Raw genomic sequence first — 27198 nt, forward strand, 5'->3', positions numbered from 1 at the left:
TTGAACTTTGTCTTTGTAGTAGGTTGCAGATCTGAAATTATCCTAATTTAAGAATATTAGCAATAAAAGACTATGAAAAAAGAAACACATATCTCACACTTGTTTAATCTTGTGACATATTATGCCACAAGGAATTTGCTTGCATAAGCAATGTTCAAATAAAGAAAGCTTTCCCCGGCGGCTTTAACTAGGTGCACAGCACCTTAGCTGATATTTCCACTGATTGCCAAGCTGTCCAAACAAATAGAGACTTGACAGTAAAAACACATATTCGGCTTCTCAGCCTTTCAGGAATTACGTGAACATAGATTTACACTAAAATGCCAAAGGACAACAGCATTGGAAATTGTTCTGCAATGTGAGTGGGTCAGCTTCTAAACCATACACCTGGGAACAATATTTCTCTGGTCTAAGCCTGTTTATCACGGAGTTCAGCATGAATTTTGAAACCTGATAAGTTACTGTAAATGAGAAAATGGAAAGTCTGGAGTGACTCTGTTAAACCATCAAAATTAATCTATACCACTCTCTAAGCAGAAACAGCATCTTCTCTTCTCCAAAGGGTCAAGGATTAATTCCATTTCAAAACACATAATTACAATGCTTTTCTGTTAGTTGTTCTCCTTGAAGAAATCCACAATTCAGTAGAGATTTTACAAAAATATATCTGGCATTTCTAAAATTGTGCCTATAATATATTTAAACAGGCATTATGTTAGCTATCTCAGATTCCCCTATTAACCCTTAAATTAAGGTGATTTAGACACAAAATGAAAAGCAAATTTGATTCTAAACACATCTCTACATCTTCTTATACTCATGCCATAATAGACAACTGCAGAACAAGTACCAATTAGCTCCTCAAAAGTATATATGAATTAATTGTCCTTAAACTAGATGCATGTTCCAGAAATCAAAACTGCAGAAAAGCAGTTTAACCCAACAGAGAGAAAAAGGAGTAGGATTCTAGAAAATCTGTACTCTAGTCCAAAATCTCTCCCTTCTTCTGGATAAAACATGCTGTAAAATTCCGTTGTAAATTGGTTTGAAATCACCTGATCAAAATCACCATGTAAGAGTAAGGCACTATTCCATTGAATTATAAATGTTTGGAATTAAATCTCCTCTCTTTTTCATTGGCGTAACCCCAAAGTAATTCCAGTAAAAGGTATGTTTCCTTTTTGCATCACAGTAACAAAAAATATGGCCTTAGTGTATAAAAGGGGTGACTCCTACTGGCTTCAGCTGGCCAGTATGCTAGAGTTTTTGTGAGCATCTTCTAACATAAAACAGAGTAGGTAGCACAAAGGAAATCTCTTGAGAAAAACTGACAGCTGCATTTCCTCCTGAATATCTTTTCCTCGTCAAAATAGAAGCAAGATATTTGACCAAAATATGAAATTTCATCAAGAAAAATTACAGAACAGGCCTTCAGAAAGTCTGTATATTTTAATAGGACCATTAGACGGTTTTCTCCTCAAATTTTCCTAAGCAAAGCTATCAAAAGGTTAGAATTCAAGGCCAAATTCCTTTGAGAAGAAAAATAAATCTACCACAATAGTTACAAACACATCCCATGGATTAAAGGTTATATAAAAAGCCAATGGGTCAGAAATACCTCTCTGCCTTCTATCTCTCCACAATACTATCTATTTAGATTGAATGCCTTTTTATTTCATTCAGTGCAGAGAATTTCTGAAATCCCAGTTTAATCAAGCCTGAGTCCTACAACTCCTCTGAGGCCCCATTTTCTTCAAAGCCATAAACTTCATCCAAGGTTGTGTTAATTTTACACTCTTTTTTTCCCCCCCTTGAATTAATAATAACCAAAATCTAATAGTATTCCAGTGTCTCACCTACTGTTTCTTAAAACACTTAATTTCTGATTTCTTTGAATATTGTCCTTTATGCCAAGATCTATCTTGTATGTTACTGAAAAAATAAAACATTTAGAATAGGTGAGCACTATGAGGATGTTGAAGAGGGTGTCAGACGCTAGGAACATAGCTCCATGCTCTAATCTATTGCATCCAACCACAAGCAGGTGTTCACATAAGTAGTTTAAAGAAGGTTGGGTTTCTTTTTTGTAAGAATGGAATACTGGATATTGTGCAGAGTAGCTGCAAATGTGGAATGAATTCACTGTTGATTTTTCATCCACCTATCATTTCTCATTTTATGCATCCACTGTCAGCTCTTAGGTCTGCACAGCTCTGAATTCAGTAGAGTCCTACCTCCCTGTACTGATCACAGTATAAATAGCATGGGTGAGGCATCCAGAAGGAACTTTGATATATGAAACCCCAAAGAAGTTGTGGCTATGGCTATGGATGCAGATGGCTGTCCACGGACACAGTTCCTCTCTAAAATCAACCATAACCATCGTAGTATCAAAGAAAACCAAATGTGCTTTTTTAGGGCTAGACCATGCTGATATGGATTCAGAGGAGGAGAAACGATTTCATATGTGATCTCAGGCGGGGACTGTACTCAACACCAGGGGGAAGGTAAACACTTTTCTTAGTAAGGGATTTCATGGGAAATAACCATCTAGAAAGAACCACCATGGCGCTATTCTCCACCTTACCAGATAAGGTGGCCAGACAAGGAGATCCTTCGGTTCTGATGTACAATACAACTAGTGTTTTGCCCCACTTAAAAGCCTTAAGTCTTTAGCATGCTTGTTTCTTGTGAGTAAAAACAAGAGTGATTACAAAGCTGTTCAGATTACTCCTGCAGACGCTATAGCAACAAGACCCCTGATGCAGCTGGAGAAACCACTCTGAGGATCTGTACATCTCACAGCCTGCTTTCACACTCAAGGACTGCTCTGAAGGAGATAGTCCAGCAGGTGCTCCAGTTATACCATTCCAAAGGAGTCCAGGAACTATGCAAAAGGAGATATCATTTGTTCCTTAAAATAAAACTGAGGGCCAAGTTATGATTTTAATTGGGCTGTGTAACCCCAAAGATGTTAGTAGGTTGAAATTCAACCCAATATAATTCATTGTAACCCCCAATAACATTAGAGCTATTTACATAATAGCTGCATCCCCCCTAAAAGAGGGACTGGTCTGTATAAAGTCCTATTTTTCAGTGTCACAGAAGGACTCAGATATGAGATGATTTTGATGCATTAAAAGGTCATCAATACTGGGCACTAAAGATATCCTTAACCTAGCAGAGAAGGACCCTTATCAAGGCAAAACAGGGCCTGTTTAACTGGAAACCAGAAAAATGCAAACTGGAAAGCATGTGCTTTTAAGTACCAAGGTGATAATCAACAGGAACAAGTTCTGCCTCTTTAAAGGTGACCAAAACAAGAGTAGGTCTGATTTTGTATGCTCCTTTTGAAATGTACAATACTAGACTCCATACAAAGTTAAAGCAATGAATAAAAGTCTAATTACATGTTTGACATTATAAATGGAGAGACTAGATGGCTTTATAGGCCACTTTGCCCATAAAATCAGTAAAGTTATAAATTTGGTTACTAGCTTCAAGCCCTTAACTCCAGGCAACAATGTCACATACCTGTATGTACCCAGGGCAGGAAAACAAAGCCAGAAATCCAACAAAATCCCGCCCAACTACATTAATATACTGTGAGCAGTCTATGAAGGTGTTATGTTATATTCCAAAAACAGTAGCTAAATTAATCTCTCTCAGCATTATTTTCTTCTCCCACTTTTTTCCTGCTCCTCCCTCCCCCCCCCCAATAAATAAATAAAACAGAGGTCTTTGTCATGGTAACTATGGAGTTACTTAGACAAGCAGCCTCCCAAAGAGAACTGCCTCTGAACAAGATGCCCACTAGATATTCCAAGGAAAGTCATAAGGGAAATAAATACTGAATTATTCTGGTGTTTTACATCATGTCTCAGTAACCAATGTCTCTGAAATGGTATATAATCAGCACACCAGCCTGCAGCTTGTAAGAACATATAAAAAAATAGCAGCCTGTAAATTTCTTAATAATAGAAAAAAGTTTTTTCTAAAAATGGAATTTTGGTCAGCTTGGAAACATGTCTAATTTAACAGAATGCTCTGAATATCATTATCAGAAAGGAAAATGAAGAAAACTAAGCACATCCCTACTTCTGGGAGCATCAACCTACAGAAAGTGGATATCCATAGAAAGTGAATATTGTGATATTAACCAGATCTGAAACAATGTAACAATGTCCTGGTTTTGGCAGGGATAGAATTAATTTTCTTCCTAGTAGCTGGTATAGTGCTGTGGTTTGGATTTAGCATGAGAATAACGTTGATAACACGCTGATGGTTTAGTTGTTGCTGAGCAGTGCTGACACTGGTCAAGGGCTTTTCAGCTTCCCCTGCTCTGCCGGGTGCACAAGCAGCTGGGAGGGGGCACAGCCAGGAGAGCTGACCCCAATGACCAAAGGGCTATTCCATACCATAGGGCGTCATGCCCAGTATAGAAACTGGAGGGAGTTGGCCAGGGGGGCAGCGATCGCTGCTCGGGGACTGGCTGGGCGTCGGTCAGTGGTTTGTGAGCAGTTGCATCACTTGTTTTTTTTCTGGGTTTTGTTCCTCTCTTTCTCTCATTGTTTTCCTTTTCATTACTATTTTTTATTATTATTATATAATTTTTTTCCAATTATTAAACTGTTCTTATCTCAACCCCTGGGTTTTCTTACTTTTGCTCTTCCGATTCTCTCCCCCGTCCCACCGGGGGGGAGGGTGAGCGAGCAGCTGTGTGGTCCTTAATTGCTGACTGAAGCTAAACCACAACAAACAAGAACTTAATTTTAGGAAGCAGATATGGACTGTACTGTGCATACAAGAAGCATGAAAACTCTATTTGGGAAATATAAAAACCTATCTTGCAAGATAGGAGTCATTTGTGTAATCCTGGGGAAAGGAGAATGCAGTTCAATTCTATGATCAATGAAAGTCTTAAGAACAATTCAATCACTGTGATTCTGCTTGGAAAGGACATCAGGACTTGCTGATGTTCAGTCCCTTCATGTTGCCTCATAGAAACCTGGAAAAGAGAGGGCTGATTTGGCATAGTTGCAGCTTCCCCCCGCCCCTCTCCACCTGCCCAAAATTTCTAATCCTCTAATCCAATCTTATCCTTCTAATACTAAACTCCCGCTGCAGACAGAACTTCCACCATGTTTCCTAGGGTTTTTTTCATAATCTCCTCAATATCACTATTAGGAGGTATTTTCTTCCATTTCAGGTTAAGACACTCAATACAACACCTGGTATTTATCTTGCTTTAAGAACTTTAAAGGGATATAAATGTATTCTGATGTTTCATTTAAACTTTTTTTTTTCATATCTTAGAAACGTCAAGTGTGGTGCCAAGCTGAGGGGTACAGGATATGAAGGAATCCATAGCTCTCCACAAGAGTCAGTGAATACAGGGAAAAGGAACGTTACTGGAAGCAACTTCTTACAGGTAACAGGGGTAACATGAACATGTAATACAGGAGATAAGAGATATAAGCTGAGGCCTCAAAATTTAACTGTTTATGGACATTAATACCTTTCAGACTAACAATTCACTGCTGTGAGTAGAGAGATTTTTATTAGTATTCATACAAAAATCTGAGCTTTATAATAATGGCCCTAGCTGGTGGTATAGAACCATTCCTTCAGACAGACAGCATGGGACGCGTGAAAAATATCCAGTTTGATGGACAAACCTCTACACATCTCACTTTGGCTGCTTGCACCCTGTTGATAAGTGGAGTTTTGTAGATGATGCTAGGGAGGCTGGCTCACAGTCCCTGATCATAGCTCATTAGGTTCCTCACAGACTTGAGAAAACACTGCACTTCATAAAGTTGACAGACTAATGGCTAATGCACTCACCCATCCATTCTTTATTGAATTCATGCTGTTAACACATTGCTCCACCTTTTCCAAAACAAGAAAGAGCTTGCAGCATCAACAATACACTGTGTTGTGGCTTATGACAGGACTGAGCTAACAAATTAAGGTACGGATGTTGGAGACAATCAGCTGCTTCTAAAGCTAGACAAGTCTTCAGGTATTGTATCTATTCCAAGCACTTACCTAAAATCTGGGTACGTTTTGTATATAAATAATACAAGACTTACAGCCCCATGTTAGCCATTATCCTACTATAATTTCTCTTTCAATTATGAAAAGTCAGTTTCTGCCATCCTGTGTATTTTGTGGGAGTTCCTGTTGAGTAAGACTTTGCAAAGTATGACGAAGGGTGACTGAATCTGTCCTTAAAGCAGCATTTTATTTCAATGCAATTTTTCTTCTTGATGAATTCTAGCAGAAGAACTGGACTTGTCACTTAACCCAAGCAGAGCACAAGTGTGTAACTTCATTCATGTGACATTTCAAAATCGTATAATGACAATGCACATAACTGGCTTTATTTCTACCCACTCCAACTCATTTTTCAAGAATAATGGGAGGAAGAAATCTTGGTCATACTGAAATCAATGACTAAATTTGTAGAGCTAGGATTCTATCTCACATATTGCACTCTGTATAAGAAAACATGAAAATAGCACCTGTCTTCAGAAAGTCATTGGAAGACATCAGGAAAGCCCCCAAACCCTTCAGAGTGTCATCATACACTTTAAGATTATATGAGGCTGTTAGGTTTAGAGGAAATGTTTGGATGAGGGACTGGAGAAATGAAAGGGCTTCGTAGTAAGAACACTGACTATTGTAGAAAAGTTCTGTCGTCAATTCAAGTCTTTCAGCAAAACTCATACTTGGCTCTAACATCTAAAAATATGAAAAAATGTGATAACTGTAAAACTAGTTCAAGATAGTTTTAAAGCAATTTTACATTCCATATTTTGGACATTAGGAGTTTGGAGCATGTTGTGGACTTTAAGGTATTAGTGACTGATCTAATAGTGACTTTGAATTGCAAGACAAAGAAATTCTGCCAGCAGAAGATAACACAATGAAATTGAATATATACAGTGGAACAGAAATTCTGAATTAAAACCAAAAGTATGCTGCTATTTACAATGAAAACAGTAGTATAATTTCAATTATTCTGGGGTTTTCATATACTGGCATCCTGCTGTACTGCCTGCTTTTGTCTCCTATTTTCAGGCATTTAAAATTTGTTTCAGAAGGTGATTTATATATCTTAACAGCTCACTGCATTTCTTAAAGATCAGCCTGAAGAGACAAATACAGAATAAAATAACAAAACAGAGGCTGTACTTCTTTCTTAGCTTTAAGTCAAAGAACTGCTTAAATAGAATTGTCTGTTAAGTATGAAATCAGTCCCTTCTCTAAATGAAGCAAATTAAAGCCAAAATTTAAAAGTCCTCTTCATCAACTTGTGTTGTAGTATTAATAGTTCTTAATACCACATCAGCATCCTTAAACGCCAAGATTCTGTCCACTGAGCTGGGAGCTATACTAAAGTTTTCAAAAGAGTCAAGGCCTAGATTTTCTAGTGGTCTGCTCCCTCAATTAGTGTGGGAGGGTTCATGAGCATTCGGTATTCACCACTTCCCTCTGTGACATTTCTGGATGGACTTTCAAGAAAGCACATGTCAATGTTGAGACTGACTGAAAATCTCTCCACTCATTTTGGTGCTTAAATTTAAAACCAAATGCTTCTAAAAATCTAGCCTTCATCTACAGAGTGAAGAAATATAATCTCTAAACAGAAGTATTCACGCAATGTTGTTATCTTAAAAGAAAGAAAAAAAGCAACCAAGATAAGAACAGTTCATGGCTCACATATTCACTAAATATTATATGCTTCAATGTTTTATTTTCATTATGTGGAAACAAGAGATTTTAATGAAGAAGAAGGTGGCTACCATAAGCCAGAATTGGAAAGCAAAAAGCCTTAAGCAGTCCTTTCGAGGACTTCACAATGTCTGACAATTTCAATCTATTAGGTATCTTTCTGCCCATAGAGATCACGATTAGCCAGTAAACTTGCCCTTTCAATTCACTCAAAGCTGCTACTTCAATCTATCCCATCTGTGCTCTCTGAACCTTTCATTTCCAATAGGTTCAGACTAATTCAGAGCAGCCAGGGAGGCTGACGACATCTACCTTTCTTTCACATCCTCAGGGCTACATGCTGACATCTTAAAAAGAATTTAGAAATAAATATAATACCACTTATTTCACACAACAAAATAATTTATTTGAAGTCCATTAAGGAAGCACACAGATATAATTAGGAATTGGTCCATGACTCAAACAGCCATTTGCCCCCATGCTGGTCTAACTATTCCACTGTAATAAAATAAAACACTCCTGTAAGCTTACAGACTTTGACCTAAAAGCTAGATGCCTTAAGAATCAAGATGGACATCATTTTAAAAAAATTGTAACTGTGATGCAGATTAGTAAGCATTTGTAATAGTCCATACATCTTGATACACACAAACTAATAGCAGTGGTACTTGTGACAGATTTACAATTCCCAGATGGCATTTGTCTACTAGTATGTACATTCTGGCAGTGGAAGAGAAAACGGGGGTCGGAAACAGGAAGCCTACGCAAGATATGATGAGCCATTAAGACTTACCAATTTAGTCACAGCACTAGTTTATAAGGAAAGAAAAAAACCAAGTGACTAAGAGCTGAGAACTGCCTGGGTGATAGGCAGATGTGAGAGATCTCATACAATAGTAGTCTGTAATGCCTCGTACAGAACTGAAAGCCAAAGAGAAAATGCTAGGCTGGCCCAGATCCATGATTATGAAAGGGGGATGCTCAGCTTTTTGGAAACGGTTGCAATGGCAGCCATTGGAGATGGCTGAAAATGACCACAGCTATGTGACTGGGGCAAGGAAATAAAATCCAAATTTCTTCCTGTGTCTTACATCTTCATTACCATACTGCAGCCTCTATCGTCACTGCTACAGAATTCAGCTACTCAGAACTAGTTTGGCTGGATTAAGAATATGAAGAAGATTCCAAAAATCTTTCAACTCACTCATCAAAATGCTCAGCATACAGGTAAGTAGTGTCCACTTCAGGTTGGAGTATTATAGCTGGATCCAAAAGTATAAAATATAGTGATCACCACATTATCAACAACAGTGGGAAACTTTCCCTCCCCTTCAAAAATTTCAACCAAGCCATGAAAAGGAATTTACTAAGGGAGAACTGAGACTGATAGTATTGGTTATAAAAAATTATCATATATTTGTCTAACTTGCATGGCTTTACCTTGGTCATCATTAAATATTACTATTATACATTACTATTATACTTTCACTTTTAAAGTGTTGCTGTTTTGTAGATGGAATGGGATGTTACGTTGGTAAGGCTTATCAACTGAAAATGGCAATTATAAATATATCAGGTGACCACAGTCAAACTTTTGTTCCATTTTGACTGGTTTCCATGCCATTCCATAAGCTTGAACAACATCTGATTTCTATAATCATGATTTTTTCTACAAGGGAATGAGAATGAAAAGGCCTGGGAACAGATTACTGGAGGTGCAGTTTAATATTACAAAACGAAAGCATAATTGCGGGTTACTGAGCCACACACTCCTCAGCCCTTCTTCATCTCAGATCTGGTGAGCATGTGGCCTCAGGGTGAGATTATTCACAGTCCCATATCTGTTGGAAAGCTTTTCTTTTTGGTGGGTTAGTTTTCCATCAGATCAGGGAGCTGAACCACCTCAATACACAATTGTGGTATTTGGTGCCTGCAAAAAAACCCCTAACCTGTATAAATGAGAAGAAAAGATTAGTTTTCAGCTAGATCAGTCAGCTGTCTGCATGGTTCATTACTCAACTGCACAAATGACAATGCCATACAAGAAACAGACTGCAGCAGCCCCAACTGAGGCTGACTTAGCCTACTGAGGAGCCATACCATCCATGCTCATTTTCAGATCAGAATCAGCCTAGTAAAGAATGACTAAAAATTTTCTTCTGACTGCTTACATCTTACAGTCTAGATTTAAGTGAACAAAATTCAACACCCAAAATACAGGAAAGCACCGTTGTTCAACTACTGTGCTAGCACTATACCTGCAAAACACATTTTTTTTAGTTTCCAGGAAAGGTCTGTCATAACCATTTTCCACAGCCAAATTATAAAAATTCTGCACATTTCTCCTGTAAAGCTAGACATTGACTCCAGAGGCTTATTGTTCCTTGCTGTGTTTTCACAGCACTTAGCACAGTTTTCATTGCAATATAAAATACTCTGTCATTTCATTATTTCTTTCTCTTAAGTTGCATGGTATCTATTGTACCACGTAATGCATCATTTCTCTGTTACCAGCACATTTGATGACTACTTGTCCAGTGCAGAAGGCAAGTTCTACTGCAAGAGCTGTGCAATCTACTTCAATTGAGAAGGAAACAAAAAACTTTTCAATATCACCTTTTGCCAGCAGGTCAAGGAAGGACACCGAGGGCATTTGCAAAGTGTGAGAGCTTCCATTATGCAAAGGAAAGAATGCTGAGAAAAACCCTTTACTACTGGAAAAAGAGGTGAGAATTAAGAAGCTCGCATGAATTAGAAAATATTTTACTGCAAAAACAAAAGGAGTTATTTTCAACCTCTGACTATAAAGAAGTAACTGAGCATCAGTTATTTTATTTTTCCTTTCAGGTGGGTGAAATAAAGCACAAACCATTTCACATGAGATTATTATGAAAACAAGCAAAAATCTATCTTGGGTGTTTGTGACTTGAATTTATCATAGGCAAAATTAAGATTTTATGGTAGTTCAGAATTTGTTTTAGTCTGAAACTAAAGTTAAAATTTCAGTTGTCCCCCACCAAGGATGTTCCACTGATTTAAAAATTCCAGAGCATTTCACTTGTTTTGCTGAACAAAGCAAAGCTTCTTTTCCATTTTTTCAGTATTAGACTGCATGGTAGATGCCGGATTCCCCATTCCCCTGTATCAGCTAAGTTCTTTAGCCAGAATATATCTGCAAGAAGTACTTACAGTGATTTTGGGAACCACCTCAGAAAAACAGCTCTGACCCCTGGCCATTTTGTGTGGAAGGGATTGTGTCCTCTTAGTTCAAACTGTTTTAGCTAATGTGGGGGCAATTTTGCAGTTTGGTGGGATACCAGTTCTATAGGATAAGGTCAAATATATGTGTAACTTGTCCCTGGGCTATGGTATAGGCATGTGTGAGGGAATCTGAGGACATTAGACCTCCTGGGACCGTTCTGATGATGGGCATTGTCTGTGCACATACTGTCTCCCTGAAGCAGGCCACAGAGCACAGGAAGCAGACATTCTGATTTTCTTTATTATGTGGTCTTCAGAATCCCATTCTTCACTATCGGCTCTTACTCTGCAGAGTAGTAGCACAGAACAGAATACAGAGTTTGATCTTTATTTCTTCTTCTTGTCTTCCAACTTCCATAAATTTCTTCCTCCTTGCCTTCAATCTTAGTTTTCTGGGGTCCCAGCCTAGGTTTCCAATTATTTTCTGATAACTCCTACAGGTCAATACTACAAGTTCAATGTCATCTCAAAATCTAAGATTATATACTCTGTTTTCCTCCGTGATTCCTTCTGTTCATTTCAGTGCTAAAAACAAGACTTGGACTTGCAATTGGAAGGAAAACAGTAATGGCACTGACCTATAATTAAGGAGGCAAGAGAAAGTACAAGAACTATGGAGGAATTCACTTACTGAGTGTCTGAGAGAAATATTTATTCAGTCATTGGAGAAGAAAATGAAGAGGTGCTGGAAAGCAGCATTTGCAAAGGACCAGTTGGATTTAGACCAGGACAAATACAATAGATCAGCTATTCCTAAGACAGATGTCAAAGAAGCATAAAACATAACTGAAAGTGCTACAATAATTCCATAGGCTACAGATGAGATTTTGGTAGTGCCTGTCTGTCAGAAGAAGACAAAACAAGTGTGAGAATGTATAGTTTCTCTGACAAATCGATCAAACTGGCAGCAAACATCTGCAACAAGTCAAAGACCATACCCAAGAGGCTGAGGGAACAGTGCAGTGTCACCACAGATATGAAGACTAGGATGGCTACTATTGTCAGGTCAAAAACACAAATGAGAATGTATTATTAGGAAAAAAATGATGGGTTCTAGCACTCCACTGTATGAACTGAAACACTAGAAAGGTCCTGTTACACAAAATAACATCCTGCAATGCTCCCTCTGCATTTTGGGGGGAATTTTTCTTCGCCCCTTGATCTTCACTGTCTCCCAACAACCTTCCAGATAGAAGCTGTAGGCCATAAAGACTTAAGGTTTGACAGAGCTAATTACCTGAGAGATTATTCTATGACCTACTGCAACAGCTAAAATCATCCGAGGTGTGTGAATGCTCCCCTCTGCACCTAAAGGCAGTTACTATCAGGACATCTCTGTGAGGGATCTTCAGTTTTAAATTCACTCATTTAGACTGCCAAAGCCCAGATTTGTTAGCACTGCAAATATGCTGCCAAATTCATCATTCTCTTCTGAAGCTGCTGAAAAGAGAACAGTTGAAAAGAATCTCTTCATGAACCATCCTTTTTGTTATTATTGATGCAATTTGATTATTTGATGAGAACCTATAATGTATATGAAGACATTCTAAACATCAAGACTATAAATACCATAACAAAGGTCTGCTATATATAGTATTCTCCACTTACAAGCATTTCTCTTTTTTCAGGGTTTGATCCAAACCACATGCATAATTCTGATAGGAATAGATGAAAGGATGAAAGGAGCATATGACTGCATAGAAATAGAAAGAAAACAAACAAATAAATGCTTCAACAGTGATTATTGTACCATTACTCTGATCTATTGCTACTCAGATAAAGAGACTAAATAAAAAGGCAAGAAAAGACACAGCTGATGCTGATATAGGTATTTTAAACTACCGCAGCAGAAACAGCAGGGAACATTTACAGCAATATCCAAAGTTATGATAGGACAAAGGGGAAAAAAAGGTAACAGCAGCAGCAAACAACTGTGTAAGGATCACAGATCTTAGGTATTTACTTTCGTTAGCATTTCATCCCTTACACAAATGAAGCATTAGCAAAAGCAAAGAGAAAGGAGCACTGAGATACCACTCAAAATATCAACCTGCTGGATAGCATTTAGGAAATAGCATTTTAATTCTCAAGGGAATTCATAGTGATATTTGCTTTATATTTTTTCTAAACTGAAATTGGATCCATTAAATTCAGCCTGAATTCTGGACCTTGAGAAGCTGGTTGATTTCAAAAGACAGCAAGTCCAAAGAAATCTACAAGGATGCAAACATGAGAACATAAAGGGAACCTACACTTGGATGCAGTATTGCTAAGATGGTCCACAAGCTTTCAACCAAACTAGCCAGAAAATGTAAGAAAACCTGCACACAGCAAAGATTCACATAATCTGAAAATTTCATATGCACAGCTCTGCTGTTGACCATCTATTAAATGATGATGGAACAGTCTGTTTCTTCAGCTGCAAAGAAGGGATCTTGCCAATTTTCTCACAAACGGTACCACCATGTGCATATTCCACAGGTTAAAAATGCTAAATGTCTTTATTGCACAAAAGGTTCCAAAGCTAATGACTGTTGTGAATGGTTCTTTTATATGAAGGCATTGCACATCTCAGAATATACTGAAAAGCTGCCTTAGCCTCGTGGTCTATTCACTCAAAATGCCACAGTAGCACAGAAGATTGTTTTTCTTGGGGACCTCAGCAACAGTTATTCTCGAGTAAATGGGCAGCTAGAAATAGAGGTTCAAATATCTTGTACTGGCCCCCTACACAGATCTACAAACCAGGACTACTACTGTATAGGGCATAGAGAAGACAAAAGAAACCCATGCTTCAGATGGAAACCTTCCTCTTGGCTGGAGGTCAAACTCCATGTAATTGAGGAAAAAAGAACTTAAAGACTAAAGAATGTGTCTGATTCTCTGTGTGTTCTTATCAAGCCAGCTCAGAAGTTCAGAAGAATCCATTTATTTTGACTGTTTCAATTTTCATGTCCCATCAATAACAGAAGAGACTAGCCAACAATTTCTTTCACCAGTCCATCTCATCACCACCGCTACCCACTACATTTGCAACTCACTAACGTGAAGGAACTTAAAATAAACCCCAAAGATTTGAAGGGGCAGAGAAGGAATGAAATGTTTCTAAGATCTGTACCATCTACCAAAAAAAATTTTTATTGTAAGTGGTTTGTTGCATTATTAATACAGATATTCAAAATATTTTCTTTAATAGTTTAGTAACATGGATTATAACAGAAAGAAATATAAAAACATCTTTATGACATCTTTTTATAAGAAGCTTTTTATGTTCCCTTTATCATGTTGCTGCTTGAAAAGGCTTAGATAGCTTATTAATTGTAACATCATGGGATGGGATCTACTTAAGCTCTTCGAATTTTTTAATCACACAGATGCTTTCATCATATCTTTATTTTTTCCCCCTTACCCTACTCTTCTTTTCTATTCTTACAGGCCTCTAAGTTGTTCATGTTGTCCAGCGATCAGGACAATCAGAATGCCACATTCCAATTTCTAACTCAGCCACTAGTAATTAATTATTTTAATGTGGTAAAATGTACATTCTCACCTGAGAAGAGGGGCAGATGCTATATAAACAGCAAGTAAAACAGGTCCTGCACTGAACAACTTGTATTCTGAGTAAACAAGACAGTTTAAAAGGGAAAGGGAAAGCAGAGAACTGAAGTGATTTTTCCAAAGGTTACAGAAAGCCAGTGGGTACCCTGACTCCTAAATCACCATCGTGAGCCACTACATTCCCCAGCTTTCATAAAGAAGAGAACTCCAACAAGGTAAAATGATTGCATTTCTGCAAAAGGATAATAATACCTGACTAAAAAATGGGACAGGAAATAATGCTTCATAATGTCATTTAAAAAAATAAACTAGTACTATTAGACCATTCCAAGCTATCAGTCATTTTCCTGTTTTAAAGTCTATCAAATAGAGATATTTCTGCCTCTGCAAAATATCGAACAGTATATAATCCTCAAATTTTGTTGGAAGAAGCCAATGTTCATGGATAGCTTTTCTGAAAATATTTTGTTTATTTTTAAAATACAGAGCATGCTGTCATGGCTATAGTACAGGCTGGCTCAGTGGAAACCCATTAAAACCACTTTAGTGGGCAGATGGTGTCAAAGAGTCAGAAGTATATAACAGAATCCTACCGTGCACAAGTGTTCAGTATGCAAGAAATCATCTCTTATCAGACAACTGCTGCAGGGGACACAGCCAGCCACAAAGGAGAGAGCAAAGCACAGCTAAAGTCATGACAGCCTTACAACTGTTTGCCCAATAATATGGAAAAGGATATGGAATAAGAGGACCTTAACTGATAAACCCTGAGTAAACAAGGGAAGATCTATGGAGAGCATCATATCAAGCTTTAAAAAGCAATACATTTGCTTTTATTGTTATTCACTGATGGTGGAACTACTCTTTGTCATTAAGAGGGATATCACAACTCAGAAAGACTAAAATAAGATTTGAAAATTGTCCACTAAATTTTGGATCCCCATCTTTTCACACCCTGATTTACAGGATTGCTGAGCAGTTGGCATTTCAGCAGGATTTCTAAGAATGGGTACAAAGAAACTCGTTAGAGACATCTGGAAATAGCGGCCTTGCCACTGCAGTCTAGAAGATGACAAATTTCAATTAGTCATACATTGGATGTGCACTAGCACACCAACAGATTATGAGACACTCCTTTTGCATATATTCCTTTTCCATTCTCTTCTACAGAACGTAGGCCAAGTTTTTCTAGTGTTTTCACATGAGCCTAATTCTGTGGGCGAGCTTAACACCTAACAAAGCAGCTAACTCTGAGTTAAATAGATCCTATGATCTGAGTTAAATAGATCCTCAACAGACACAGTGAAAATTAGTGTAAATGGGACAGATTAGTGAAAACTCTAGAAGTATTCATCATATGCTGCTTACAGAGTAACAAAGCGTGGTAACAAACTTACAGAGCGTGTATGCACCTCTTTCCTCCGATGGGCAGCATCACGATTGCTCGATTCTGCCCCAAGTCCTATATTGTTGGCCACATAATGACATCCTTCTTCAGCTCAAGAGGTACCGGCTTGTGAACCTGAGCAAACTAGATCTTATTTTTATTTCTGAAAACGTGCTAAAGATGACAGGAGGGTATCTGCTGATACACAGGGTTTTTACACATTTATTACACTGGGAAGTTTTGTCAGCTGAATAGTTCTTTCAACAGTAGCTCAAAACACAATCCACTGAAACAACATCAAGACCTCCTTCATACCAGGAAAACCTGACAACACAGCCCATATTGCTGAGAGCAATGTAGGAAGTTAAATGTAGGAATTTGCCATGCGCAGACGAGAAAACTAACTACCCAATGTGTACTACCAAATTAAAATTAACCAAGCAAGACTGATTACATTAAGACAGAGATGCAAAACTCTGAAGGATAAATACAGATATTTCAACTGTAGGCACGTGCAAATCACCACTATTTTCTTTTCTTGAAGACAAATGAAATGAGTCACCATGACAGTAGAAAAATGGAGGATACGATTATGTGCTAACCCAGGACCTTTGATAAGTGAGTGGATTGAAGACTAAGTGGTATTGTTTGCTTTCCTATATTATGGATTGGATTAATGTTGAGAGACACTATTGGCTAGTTATCTCTGCCAACTTTGGATTCCTCCTCTTGTACAATGAATTCCCGTAACGTATACCGAAGACATAAAATGTACACTTTAAAAAATATAAATAAAAACCAAGTAAGTGATGTTGAGGGCCAAGAAAATTCAAGGTTCTGAGGTCATTTAGCATTAGATGAGACTAAACTCTCTGACTCGGAGGATTTTTTTAGCATGCAAGATGTGCAGACTCATCTGTGTGAATATCTGGACATCCGCCTTGTTCCTCAGCAAGAGGTCTGCAGACTGCCTGCTCAACAGTCTGCCTACCTTGAAAGCAAATAGATCAAAAGGCATGCTGTAGAGCATCCTGGGTCAGCTGGAAAGGACACTTCTTCTGTTGCTCCTTAGTCTATCTTGTAAAGTTGTATACACCAGAAATAAAGAGTGTGTTGACATCTTTCCTCATGATTATTACCCCTGCTACTTTTTTCTACATAACTAGCTAACTCATTTATTTTGGTCTTTTTATAGGATCTATGTTATTCAATATCCTTCCTCCTTCTCATGTTTTACAGTCTACATGGTCATTTTTACATGTGGTTTTATTTTACTTGTTCTAGCTGCAAAACTGCAAACTAATGAGGCCCATTGTGTTCCACCAAGGAGAAGAAGAGCTATTAAGATTAAAAGACACCATTAGCAGAAAAGCAAATGAGTCTAAAATGATATTGAATAAATTAAGGCTGGAAAATGGTTACTAACCATTCCCATAGCAAGTTTCTGGAACACCTTATCCAAACCATCTTACACAGCATTGTGACAAAAGTCTTTATTCACAAATAAAAACCCCAATAACAAAACAAAACCAAATAAATTCAGAGTAACTTTAAAAACAGAGCTCAATGGGCCTGTGAGAAGGTGAAGTCACTATAGGAGGAGGGAAGAGGCCTTCTGTTTTGTAAATTTGGGGAAATGTGGTATCAGTGTAGATGCATCCACTACCAACCATTTCTACATGGTCTGTACAGGGAACAAAAATGTGTGCATTTTGCCAAGCAGCTTCCAGGGAGACAATTGTCTGCAACACAGAAAACTCACTCCAGAAACCTTTCTGGAAACCTTAATTAAAAAAAACAAGACTGAGGGTGTAAGAACAAACAAACATCCTCTGTAAATACAGCGGAAGCCTTTTAGGAAGTTAATTGACCCTCCAGCGCAGATGCCATTAAGTGACTGGCAGACTACTCCTACATTGCTTCACTGAACCGCTACTCAATGTTGATTTAAGCGAACCTATGCGGCAGTGGATTAGAAACACTCACACCATCACTGATTGTGTCTGAAGTACAGAGGCAATACCAAACAGTTCAGAAACGACAGTTAGTCTCACTACAGTGGTTTTTCTCAACCCTTTGAAGGACGAGAGCCATCTAACTTTTTGAGAGAAATCCAGACCATCTTACACAGTATTGTCACAAAGGTCTTTGTTTACAACCAAACACAAATTGGGATGTACTCTGAAAGCATCCTTGTTACTTCTATTTCCTCCCCTTGTTTTTTTTCTAGCTTGCATGCATAAGGTTTCTGGCACTGGTTTCACAACACTGCTCAGATGTTCTATGAATCACCACTGGTGTGTGGGCCACAGGCTGAAAAAATACCACTCCAGAAAACTCTGTCTACACTCTGAATTAAAGCCTACTAAAGGCAATGAAACCCCATATACTGATGGTAATGGGCTCCTGGATCACACCCACTGTGGATCAATAGATGGATATAATATCTTATATCGCAGAGCTGGAAGTTGTATCATCCTCTAGGTCAAGTTTAATTCACACTACTAAAGCAGAAAGTGGAAGCTTGCATAGATACTACATAGGCTGTACCCCTTTGGAGGATGAAGACTTTCAATCCATTAGCTCTGTGGGGCCATCAGACTAACACCTTACACTGGAATTAAGTCTATTCAATAAAAGAAGAAATCAAGGAATGAGAAACCAATCCTCATTCTACAGTTAATTTTCCCTCCATGGAGGAGAGTGAAGTAGCCTAACATCCTCAAATATGTACTTTAAATCTGCTCATAATAATTAGTGTTATCTAAATGTCTCTGAACTATTTAAAATCCACTTCATTTTGAACTACCATTAATAATGCAGCAGGCAATATTACAAAGACTGGTGAAAATCAAATAATTTAATGTAACACTTTATAAACCTGCGATGAATCTCAGCTGCCTCTTCAGCTTCTCTGCAATCAATCTGTCTGGAGTCATGTTTATGTATCCTAGGACCCGTGATAGACTGCCACTAGACTTGGCATCCACAACAACCTCAGGAGGTTGATTTAATGCGAATGCAGCATGAAAAATCAGATTATCTTTTGATTCTCTCTTTTATTAAATAAAACTGATCTTTATTGAATAAAGCTGCTTTTATTAATATCTAAAACATTGGTTGGTGTCACAGAGCCCGCCAGTCCTATGGAACTAATAAAAGAAAAGACAGAAGTAAAAAATGAGAACATTACAGGGAAATATTAGAAACCAAATCACATTAAGCCAGTATTGCAGCTGACAAATAAAACATGGGTCTAGCTGTAGAATTTTTTAGTTTAGTCTGAATTTATTATTTTTACTGAAAGAAAAAAAATCAGAATGGGGCTTCTCCCAGAAGTACACTGTGGCAAGAAACACAATAAGAGCAAAAAAGTGCAACTCAGTTTCCCCTTCCCTTGTATAGCAGTAGTTTGAGACATAAGTTCAGTGCAGCTGGGACAAAGTACAAAAACTTTGCTTTTATGGGAACAGCTTGAACCTTAAGCTAGAAAGATTTCCTTTATCTTTTGGGTTTTTAAGAAAACTTTTTGGGTTTCTGCACATAGGCAAAGCTTACAAGAAAAACTCCTCCTGGCCACACCTGTACTTTATGCTCACCTAAGTAGCAGTCACCTGAAATCAGCATGCAGTAAATTTTCTATACATATCAATTGCACATCTAGAGCAACAGATGCCTATGATGAGTCTGTCCACAAGTAATATCAGCACTGTTACTCTGAGAAAAAGAATGTGTCCCTCATCATCACAATCAAAATCTGTCAACATGAACTGAAATTCAACCCTGAACTCCTGTCTAGTCACTACCAAGAAGGAGGGGGAAAAAAGAATATATATATCAAATCAAATAAAATAATCTTCCATTTTAATCCCATTAACAGCACTATTTTCCATTACTAATATACTACCAGCGTTCCAGAGTAATGAACTCCAAAGTAAGTAGTGCTGAAACACAGGTTGTTGCACTCCTCAGCTTTTCATTTTCCATGTTTCTACTTATATTAAGTCCACAGTGCACTTCAGTGTCAGTGCAAGATCTGCACATAAAGATCTTCAGAAATGGCCCACAGCCTTCTGGAAGATGGAACATAACTAACAAGCTCAGCTGTGTAGTTCTTCGTACACCACTACCCCCACTGAAGCCACTGGATGCACAAGTGAGATGAAAGTGAAGGAAACTGGCTTCACAATTCACAAATATACAATCCACTGAAATAATCAGTGAAGTATTTCAGCAATGTGGACAGAAAGACATATTCTGATACTAAGTATCATCATGGAATTAGTAAAATTGCGTAGAGAAAGCCAAAGATAGAGTTTGTCCATAATGAGACCCAAAAAACTCTACAGTATAAGATTCAATAGAAACCAAGAGGGTTCAAAGAATACTGTAACATGGATAATTCCAAAGGAAACAGAGGCAATTTAAATCCAAATATCCACATACTTCTCTCCTATAATGTAATCAAAACTAAATGTTAGGGGGTTTGATTTCTGGGAGATTTCACACACACACTTTCCTATAATAGGAGATTGGCATCACTGCAAATGTACTATCCACATCGCTAGCCTATGGGGAACACTCTTAGGGGTATACAAGGTAATCCTGCCTAATACAGTTGCCAAGTCTCTGCATTTATAAAAACTGAGAGAAAAAGAAAATCAAAACAGCAGCTATGTGGCCTGAGATCTCATTAGAAAGCAACTTGAGGGAAGATTTCAGCCCAGGATGACAGAGAAGAACACGGAATGCTCAGCAGAACATAGGCAGAAAAAGTCACTAAAATATTCACTTGTTTTGTTATTGTCAACTTAGACCTGAAATTTGAAATTAATTAAATCAGTTTTTTTATCTGACAACAAACATTCACAACGTAAAAGGCTCCTAAATCTTAAGTCTCACAATATACATGCTAAAATTGTTTAGTGTCTTATGGGAGATGCTCAGTTCATTATAGGCTCAAGCCAAGCATGGAACCCGGTGTTCAAGTAAAGTATTGAAGTTTTTATTCTGCTCCAATGAAGCTAATGAGAGGTTTTCCCCTTAAACAAGGGAACAAAATGCCCACATTATTGTGCCTGTTGTATTAGTCTGTGTTTTCATTAACATCAACTAGGCTTGGTTATTTTTTAATTGAAGATTTCTGAAGAATTTTTTTTCATAGTTGATACCAACTAGCAAAATGCCCAACTGACTGAGGGCAAGCATTGGCTCCCTAGGACTGACTCAAGAAAACTCCTAATTGAAGACAAAGCTATGAAATGCAACTGCCCCCATCACTACAGTTACATAGCCTTATAATCCCTGTCCTTTGCCTATATATATATATATGTACGCACACACACATATAGAGACAGACAATATATTAAAATATATGGATTATATAATCAGTGACAAATTGTTCTGACAAGAACATGAAGCTCATTATTGAAAACAACATTTCATTTCTCAGACTGGAGCTATTTTCTGCACTTACAAGATAAAAGCAAAGCAAAACTGCAATAGTATTCTCAAGTCTTCAACATTATTACCCGAAAGATTTGGAAACTGTGCAGTAAAAAGGTGCGTTGCCATGGTTCTGAGTAATCAGCAACAGACCTATACACAATAGACAGCTGATTGCTGTTGCAAGTTAAAAGATTTTTTATCTCTTTAGGAAAACTTTGTCATCATGTCATAAATGAGAGAGTTTTTCTATTAGCAACAGAACGGCATCAAAGAAACATGCCCTGTAGTGGTAATCAAGTCTGATTATTTTTTTTTGTTTTCATCTTCTTACGGGGCGGGGGGGAATCAGCCTTTTACATTGTCAAGTTTCTACTGTAAAGCTCTGGAACACTCTGGTCTTTTCAGAGTGTACTAAGGCATAGTAGTACAGATGGAGTCTGTAACCAAGTATGGAAATAGACAATTACATTAAAGATAGATATCTGTATTACTAAACAGCAAAGAGTCCCTGCAATCACGCAGTAGTATATTGGATATCTGAAGTGCAAAATAAATAGCACAGAGAATACCAGTAATTCTAATGGGATCTTGTGTATCTGGTTTCAAGACATATCAGATTTAATGAGACTTCACAATCACAATACACAGAAAAATCTCTCTCGTCAGTTTTTATAGCATTTTTTTCCACCTAAGAGACCTCCTTTCCAAGTCCAATTTTCTGCCTATGTTTATCTTTCAAAGGAGATGTAAGTAACATTTAAGAATAAAACCATATATGAATGTTATAATTGCTGAGCTGGCAATAAAACAAACACTGCATTCTGTAGGACTGAAATGCCACTTATACTCCAATCTTGGAATAAGCTGCAATCTCAGTCAAACACTATGTTAATGCAGTGTTAAGGCTGCAAACTGAAACACACCAAAAAATAGGAGATTAAAAAGTTAATATTCTTACTGCGTTGTTAGCCTATCCAAAGTACTGATATTGCTTATAATAAAATACATAATTTACAGCCTAGCTGGGAAATCAAAAGCTACTGGTGTGCAATGTGAATGAAGCAATCTTTTGAAAGATTCAGACTTCCAATCCCTGCTACTAATGCATTTCCAATTGCAACTTTAGAACTGTACTTATGTAGGCACTGCATTTAGGTAACGTTTGAGGAGACTTATAATTTTGTTCCTTTCTTTCTTAACCTGTTCTAAGGAAAAAAGGAGGAGAAGTGAATTTGATACAGGGAACCGCCACAGAAATACATAGCTGTGTATTTTGCCTTCTGTCAGTAAGTTCAGTTCTGGATACAAAGTAATTAGTAAAATAACTCACTTAAGAAAAAAGAAAAGTGCTGACATCTGAAGTGTAAAGAGATGTTAAGAATAACTAATACCTTTGCAAAATCATAGATTAAATGCATATGCTATTATTCCTCTCTGAAGACTAACCATGTGTGAACTTTAATTCTGTTTTCCTGCCAAAATATAGCTGTTGATGCACAGCGTCTTCTCAGTAGAAATGTGTAGTTCTCCTAATTTATATTCCACAGGAATGCTCAGAATCATCTAAATTAAGTACTGCAAAAATGCATTCACCTTTTGGCTGAGGCCATTGATGAAACTTTTCAGTTCAAAGGAGGATTTAAATGCACACAAAAATGAGTGCATTGTCTATACCCTGGTTTTCTGATTCTTACGGTAAACACACTTGAGAGCAACAAGAAGACATCACTGAGTCGTCTGAAGTCATGCTGTCAGGACATTCAAACTCTGTTCAGCATGCAGAATATCAGACACCTGGTTCAGACTCCCATCACAGCTTTTAAACATTTCAGCAAGCACATACTTCTCTGGTCCAGTAAAATGTTTCCAGCCAGTCTGAGATACAAGATTTTTCATTGGAAAAATTACATAGAAAATAACGGTGGGGCAGCTAACTCCAATAGCTGGTACCCCTGAAGATTTCAAATTTCCAGATAACAAACCCTTCACAATCCAAAGCTGGTGGGTACCAGCTCAGCTCATCACCAGCATCTACTACGTGATCAAAAGTATAATAGGCAGGTAACAAAAGCCTCAGTAAATGGGTAAGACTGTTTGTCACGGTCGACCAAGAAAAAATCCTGCCACTCAGGATTTCCCATCACGATATCTTTGTTTTTGACTAGCACATGACTCCCCCCAAGTCTTTCAGTCATGAATTGTGGCTATCAACATTCAAGGCATTACAGAGAGAGAGACAGAGGCTATGTATGCAAAATAAACAAGAAACAAGATGCAGTGAAACAGACAGAACAGATTGAGCCTTACCTTTGGAAAAAACTGCTGCCAGGCTCAAGAGGAGAGGTGACAACAGATGCCCCATATTGCTAATCCCAGAAGTGCACATCCTACGGTTTGTGGAGAAGTTAGGGCTCAGTTTCACACACTTTGTAGTCAAAATAAAAATCGCTCAGCTGGAGAGGCTGCATTTTCAGAAAAGGTCATCTGGAGAGCGCAAAAGGCATTTCCTTCGGAGAGAGGACTTACTTCTTTAGCTTTAACCCTCCCCTTTCCTCCCTCCTTTCTTCAAAACAGATGATGCTGTGAAAGAAAAACCCTCTCCTCTCGATAAATAAATAGGAAACAGTTCTGGTTAAAATCTCAGTCCCCAGCCTCAGTCGCCTGCGGCAGGCAAGCAGCCCCCTACCCCAGAACACCCCCGAGCCGGCGAGGTCAGGCGCGCTGGGCAGGGGCTGGGGGGCTCCGCGCCGCGCACCCCCGCCTCCGCGGGCGGAGACCCGCCTGCCCGCTCCTGCCCGCGGCCGGGCTGCGCCTCACAAAGCCAGTGCCCGCATCCCGGTGGAAAAGCACGTCCGCTCCCCGGGCGTCACCAAAGTTTTCCTTTAGGTGATGCTGATCAGCCCAGAAATCATCCAGACACGGAAGCAGGGTTTTGTTGTTGCGCTCTCGCTCTTTTTTTTTTTTTTTTTTTTTTTTTTAAGTTCTCGATTTCCTCATTGACTTGTTTGACTTTCTGCAAGAGAGGGAGGGGGCGAGCGCGGCTCCCTCCAGAAGGTCATTGCCCCAGATGTGCTTACTGCTCCCGGGGCCGGCGGGCGCAGCGGCCGCGGCCGGCGGGGACCTGCCGCCCCAGCGGATGCTGCTCGGCCTGAGCGCGTACCGGGGCGCCGGCCCCGGCCACCCCGCCTGCCCGCCTCCTCCGGCCCCGGCCCATCCTACGCGTGCCGCGGCTGCCGTTTACAGAGACACAGAATTAAGCCGGGAGGTGTCGCGAAAAATAACAAAAAGAGGAGGGAAACAAATAAATAAATAAGCACACGAGCCAAGCCCCGCCTCGCACCGGGCAGCCCCAATCCCCGGGCAGCGGGGCGCGGAGCAGGGCGGGGCTGCCCGGCCCGGCCCCGGCCCCGGCCCCCCCGGCCGCGGCTGGGCGCGGAGGCGGCGCGGGGGTGGCGAGCACCGCAGCTGCCGGGGGCCGGTGCCCGGCGGTGGCCCACCCTCGGCAGGGGAGGGGAGGGGAGGGGAGAGGTGGCTCCGCGGGTACGGGCAGAGAGCGGCTTCCCTGGCGGCGCCGGCCCCGGCCCCGGCCCCGGCCGCGGGGGTCGCAGCCGCTCCGTGCCGCGGTGTGACGGCCGGCCTCCCCAGACCTGCTGACAGGGGCGACCCCGCGCAGCGGCCAGACGATCCGGCTGCGCGCCGCCGGAGAGGCTCCCGAAGCCCCGCGGCCGCGGTGCGAAGGGGCGGGCGGCAGCCGGCGGGACCGCGCAGCCGCCCGCTGCCGGCAGTGCCCCCGGCGGGAGCGAGGCGGCCCCAGGGCAGGCAGAAGCCCCGCTCCCCCCGGCACCCAAACAAACCGCATCCCGCCGGCCGCCAGAAGCGACAGAGCACGCCGCTCCGGCGTGTGTGCGCCGCTGCACGTGGTTCGGTTTTGGCTCCTTCCCTCATCCAAACGGATGGTGTATTCAGCTCTCCCCTAGCCACTGAAACAGTCGTGAGCCAGACGAAGTGCGGTGCAGCTGGAAGAGGGAAAGAACATGAAGACTGCCTAGTAAAACACTCCATACATATTGCAAGAACAGCAGAAAAAATGCCTACATTTGGTCTAAATAGTGTTCAAAAGTGCTGGGGAAAAATAACCCATCTCGGGTTTTCCACTGCAGAAGGTATCAATGTGAGAACCATTCTGCTAACCCAACCCTTTGCTCAAGCTCAATAATGAGATTTATATTATCCTTGGCAGAGAGAATGGCAGCAAAATGCAATTTACCACAGCCCAAACTAAAAAAAAAAAAAAGAGCTACAAGAACTTACAGCCACAATGCTGAAGCTTTAGAACAGCTCCATCAAAATAAACTTTGAACTCATACACTTTCTGTTTGCCAACACTGAGAAATACATGATCAACCATGCAATGAGAAAAGGCTCTATTTTGTTGATTTTGCTAATTCATTTTAGAAGTTCATATTAGTGTTAGAAGTATTGCCAATGCCAGAAAGGTTCCCCAGACCTGAAATGAAGCATACCTCTAGAACCAGCATCATATCTGAAACATAAATGTACCATCTCAGAACATCTACTATCTGAAAAGATAAAAAATTGTAATTGACATAATATATAGTGCGTTGCGGCCAAAAACTTACAGCTTTGTCCAACATAGGAGAATTATTATAAAATAATACTCTCTCTCCAAGATAAAACAGTCATCATCTGGAGGAGGAAGTCAATGCCCAGCCTCATTCAGTAGCCAGGTGAAATATGCCAGCATAATGTACCAGTTAATCTGTGTTCTGATGGATAGGGAGGAGCTTCCTAGAGTCTACAAAACGTATGAAAAGTGCAAAGAGGGAAGAGTTTTCTCTCCAGACACAGGTGTGAGGGGGTTTGTCACCAACTCTTGTTTAAGAAAAAAAAATTTTGTTGGATTAAAAAAAAAAACAAAACAAAACCAAAACCTGGATTCTCTTTACTTTTACAGTTTCTGACTCTATGGCCAGTACCTGGCTTTTGCTTTTTGTTATTTCGTGCAACATTTGGAGATGTTTTGTACATAGAGTTTTACTGCCTTCCAGTCATTCAGGGGTAACTAGACCGAAAGACAGAATGGCAAAAGCAGTTACAGAATTACAGTGAGGGAGTTTTAATGCCAGTCATATTATATTTGCAAGATCAGGTTCTTTTCCTTCTTTTCATATTTTGCAACATCACTGTTGAAACAGCAGACTTGGAAGCACTTACTTAATTTTCCAGGAAAAATATGGAAAATAGGGAACCTAGGATCCTTTACCCAGGTCCAAAATGATGCTACTCACTGAACAGATTAATTTCCAAATTCGGTCTTGTGAAAGAAAAAAAAAATTAAATCTAGACTATTATTTATTCCTTAATGTTTTTAAAAGTCACTCTGAAAGGTCACTAACTAATTATTAAATTTTATGCATCAATACCCTTTTCGCTCCAAAGCACTCTGCAGACAGTTTACTTTTAGTAGGTAGTAATGGACACATAATATTTTGTCAACATCCTCCTCCTCCTCTTCCACTACCCTGTTAACCCCAGGAACCAGCTTTGGGTCTCAAGCCTTCTCAAAGCCAACTCACAAACATTCTGTTGCCTCCAGCCCCTTCAGAAGTGTGTAAGTGTACTCGTTTCCTGGGTGTGCCCTGCACAGAATAATCTTCCCTTTGCTTCCCCGGGCATTTTACTGAAGTGACAGCTGAAGGTTAGGCCACTTGCCAAATCTCACTCTGCAGAGTGGGTGTCCCAATTCTAGTTTCTTCCTACAAGTGCAGGACAACCCTTCAACT

General features: G+C 39.5%; 1 protein-coding gene across 1 annotated transcript in view; it reads right to left on the bottom strand.

The window, feature by feature from the left end:
* TMEM132D (transmembrane protein 132D) overlaps positions 1–24038 on the bottom strand; it is a 274438-nt gene extending 250400 nt beyond the window's left edge. Inside the window, exon 1 of the mRNA XM_072880098.1 lies at positions 23702–24038. Within this exon, the coding sequence (XP_072736199.1) occupies positions 23702–23780 (79 nt within the window). The 5' untranslated portion in view covers positions 23781–24038. The remainder of the gene's footprint in view (positions 1–23701) is intronic.
* Positions 24039–27198: the final 3160 nt, after the last annotated feature.

This window comes from Ciconia boyciana, chromosome 15, assembly GCF_034638445.1.
Source record: "Ciconia boyciana chromosome 15, ASM3463844v1, whole genome shotgun sequence".
NCBI lineage: Eukaryota > Metazoa > Chordata > Aves > Ciconiiformes > Ciconiidae > Ciconia > Ciconia boyciana.